The 3,599-nt window shown below is 31.5% G+C and overlaps 1 protein-coding gene across 1 annotated transcript; it reads right to left on the bottom strand.

Moving 5' to 3' along the window:
• Nucleotides 1–463: 463 nt before the first annotated feature.
• On the bottom strand, nucleotides 464–2,899 carry LOC145006003 (golgi apparatus membrane protein-like protein ECHIDNA protein). Its single transcript, XM_078965102.1, has 6 exons — nucleotides 2,757–2,899; nucleotides 1,657–1,713; nucleotides 1,366–1,569; nucleotides 1,105–1,164; nucleotides 872–998; nucleotides 464–766 (listed from the first exon to the last, which is right to left on the bottom strand). Exons 1-6 carry the CDS (start codon nucleotides 2,769–2,771, stop codon nucleotides 678–680), a joined length of 552 nt encoding a protein of 183 aa, XP_078821228.1. The 5' UTR covers nucleotides 2,772–2,899; the 3' UTR covers nucleotides 464–677.
• Nucleotides 2,900–3,599: the final 700 nt, after the last annotated feature.

Here is a 3,599-nt window from a genome sequence, read left to right as displayed (position 1 = left end):
ACGAACGAACATGAACAAGAAAATCTCGTTCGTTTATCCGTTCGTGTTCGTTTGTTGTTCGGCTAACTTAAACGAACGAACATGAACAAGACCTTGTTCGTGTTCGTTTGGTTCGTTTATAACCCTAGAATCATGTATTCATATATATTTACCTCAAATATTTAGTTTTTTATTGTTTATTTAAATCAGATCAGATCATCCCCTGAAACCTGGATAACTCCCTTTTGGATTGTTTTATACCAGATAAAACACTAGTAAATATCTTGATGGTGGTTCAAATATTTATACAATTACTTATGTCAAATAACTTTGATCGTATTTCAAATATTCAAAACAATATATTTAAAACTAACTTCAAAACAGTCACCAAATAAAAATGTAAAACGTTCACTTATTACCCCAAACAAACAGCAAAAATCCAATAACAACTATATATACCATTAACAGTAATACCAACTAAACATGAACAAAATGGGAATTGGTCGTATTGTTTTGCTCAAAGTTTGATAACGAGTTTCAACTTGGCATGATTCAAAACAAGTAGAAATTAGGAACATATTTGAGTTTTAACTAATTATATGAATACTAATTGGAGGGGCATTTACGGTATATCAAAACAAGTACAATAACAAACCAAACTTTTTTCTTTTTCCTTATTTGTAATATAAAAATCAAAATCACACCACACTAAATGCAGACTGTAACGTAGACTGGAACCGGTTCGCAATTGTCTGGGAGGCAAATGCTTGAATCTGCTTCTTTGCATCTGAATTTATTTTTTATTTTTTTTTAAATTAGAAAAATTATCATATGATTAACATTAAAAATATCTTGCTATAATTAGAATGAAATTAAAGAGGATTTAGTTTACCTTTGCGACATTTTGTAAAGCCCACAATATTTGCAACACTGAGTGTCAAGCAAACTCCAACAACAAGGAGATAATCAGCTTGGAATCTTATCAGAGAGAATATTCCAAAGAATATCCATACAACCGCCTACAAAAAAGAAATTATTATTATTATTATTATTAATTTTTCGTCAATAAAGAAAGAATGAATTAATTGAGAAAAGTCTTAGAAAAGTGGGAATAAATTCACTTACAGTCAAGTAAAGAGTCCACCAAAACAGCCATGAATCCTTTTTGTTCATTCGAGCCAATGACTGTAAAACAAAAAAGATTTAACATTTCATTTCGGACACTATCTATCAAGGAAATAAGACTTGCCCCCTTAAGTTTGACTTTTTACAAATTGGCCCTTGATTATTTTGTTTCCTTCCATTCCCTCATCATTTTCTCAAATACTTTTTAAACACACTTGATGAGGAAAAAGAAAAAATGAAGAGGAAAATGAAAATGTATACCTCTTGATCAAGACATTCAAATTTCCAGACACTTTCACCATTGTCATCAATTTCATTCCACCACCTCAAACCAACTAAGATTCTACCACTCACATTTTTCACCACCCAAAAATCAAGAGCAGAAAGAAGAACAGTCACCACAAATATTATCACAAAACTATCAAAAAACAGTGCTGATAGTATGTAAAACGCCAATGCTCCAGCCTGATTTTACAAAAAAAGAAAGAGTTTTATTATTAAATGAAATGTAATGAGAAGAAGAAGAAAGAAAAAACAAGGAAAAGACTAGACCTTGAAGAGGACATGAAAGAAGCATATCCTTGGGTTTGCATAGTTTTCTCCTGCAGGCTGAGGACAAAAGACAATAAATAGACTTATATAATCAAAGAAATAAAAAAAATTACTTAGCTTTTTTAAATTATTATTCGCTCTTCAAATTTTCTTGTAAGATATAATGAGCACAGTATGTCAGATGCTAAAACCCACTAATAAGCTTGATAATTATAAGAACTCATGCAATCACAATGTGATATATACATCAAGATCATCAGTTTCACCATTCTAGAACAAGTAAAATAGCATAGCAATTACAACATACACGAAACAGGGGAGATAAATAGGTGCAAATCAGTGAATCACTGCCTCTAAAACATATGACACATCCAACCTTTCTCTTGGCATATTTGCAGAATAAATTTAGGGTTGTTTAATAAGCATGGTTTTTGGTGCTTAAATTCATAATGTAGTTCAATAACATAATGTTAAAGATGTTAAATTAGGAGTTTGCCTAAACATAGATTCAGATTCAAAAAGACCAAAATGCTACATTGTTAAGGAAGAAGGCCACATGAAGCAACATACAATTTGCTTAAACATCAATACATGGTTACCAAATACCGATCTTGAGGGGGTTTTAGTGTCATCTGCAGTTTTTTGTCAAGAACATGAAAGGAAACGTCTGTGAAATCATCATGACTACAGATGGAATACCAAAGTATAATCATGGTTTCCAATTTTCCATATCCTTCTATCTATTCTGAACATAATTCAACATCAAATCATTATGGCGTGCAATGATGTAGATAGGAAATTTGCGACTGGCTAAGATCCACGGCTATACAATCACAATAATAAATGCCAACATCACATTTCATGATATCAGTCGCATCCCAAAATCAATGATAGAATTAGTCAATCGCATGCCTAAGTAAACAATCAAATTACTCGAAATGCGTAAATCAAGAACTTTCACAAGCAACAAACACGATAAAACACTGTTTCCCCAAAACTTCCCTTACAAAATTTCGATCTGACGAACAGATACCAGTATTACATGAATCTTATAGCATTACACGGCACCATAAAAAGGAATAGAGATTCTGGAAACAAACCGGATTCAGATCCATGATAACGGATCAGATTCAACGATAAATCAACTTCAATCAGCAGCTTCAACCCTCAGCTATTACGCCCGATTTTAAACGCCTCTCTCGGTATAAAAGAGACAAGGTTGTGATGAAATTCGGGCACACTTCTTTTCGGATCTTGTTGGGGTTACATGTTTATGGGTTTTTCCAACGACCCTTGTTGTTTTAACTATTTACATAATGAACCCTTATATGCTCTTTAATTTATTTTTGGAGTGAACTTCAAATGTGGTCCCACACGTGGAAAAGGTCTAAAAAATTTTCCAATTTTATAGATTTTGTCCCTCAATTTACCTTGTATTTTTAGGTAAACATAAAAATGCCCCCAAAGTTTTTACATTACATCTACAACAAACCAAATATTATAACATACAACTACAAGTTTATAACAATGTAAAAATGTCTTGAGATGCCAATCATGACAATTGACAAGGCAAGTACCAAGTTGTAGACTCCGAAAATACATACTTAGAGGTGAAACCATTGCATTACATTTTTTAATGCTTAATAACCTAAAATTCAATAAATAAATTCAAAGAGGACTAAACACGAACTCAGTTTGAAGATATAGGAATTTGTAGTACTTAAGGATGTACAAATTCAAGTTCTTTCATATTGCAATGTTTTTTTTTCATAGAAACTATTAAACTTATGAAATTCCAAGTTGAATCATGATATCAATGATCATAGATGATGATAAACAAGATTATGCAAACAATAATATACAGATTGATTAAAAATTTGATAAAGATCTCATATTAAAGGTAATATAATATATTGAATGTGGCAATCCTTGTTATACATAAG

Source organism: Lactuca saligna, chromosome 7 (genome assembly GCF_052625555.1).
Source record: "Lactuca saligna cultivar CGN05327 chromosome 7, ASM5262555v1, whole genome shotgun sequence".
NCBI lineage: Eukaryota > Viridiplantae > Streptophyta > Magnoliopsida > Asterales > Asteraceae > Lactuca > Lactuca saligna.
The sequence above is the reverse complement of the archived record's forward strand: the minus strand, read 5'-3'. Positions and strand labels throughout refer to the sequence as shown.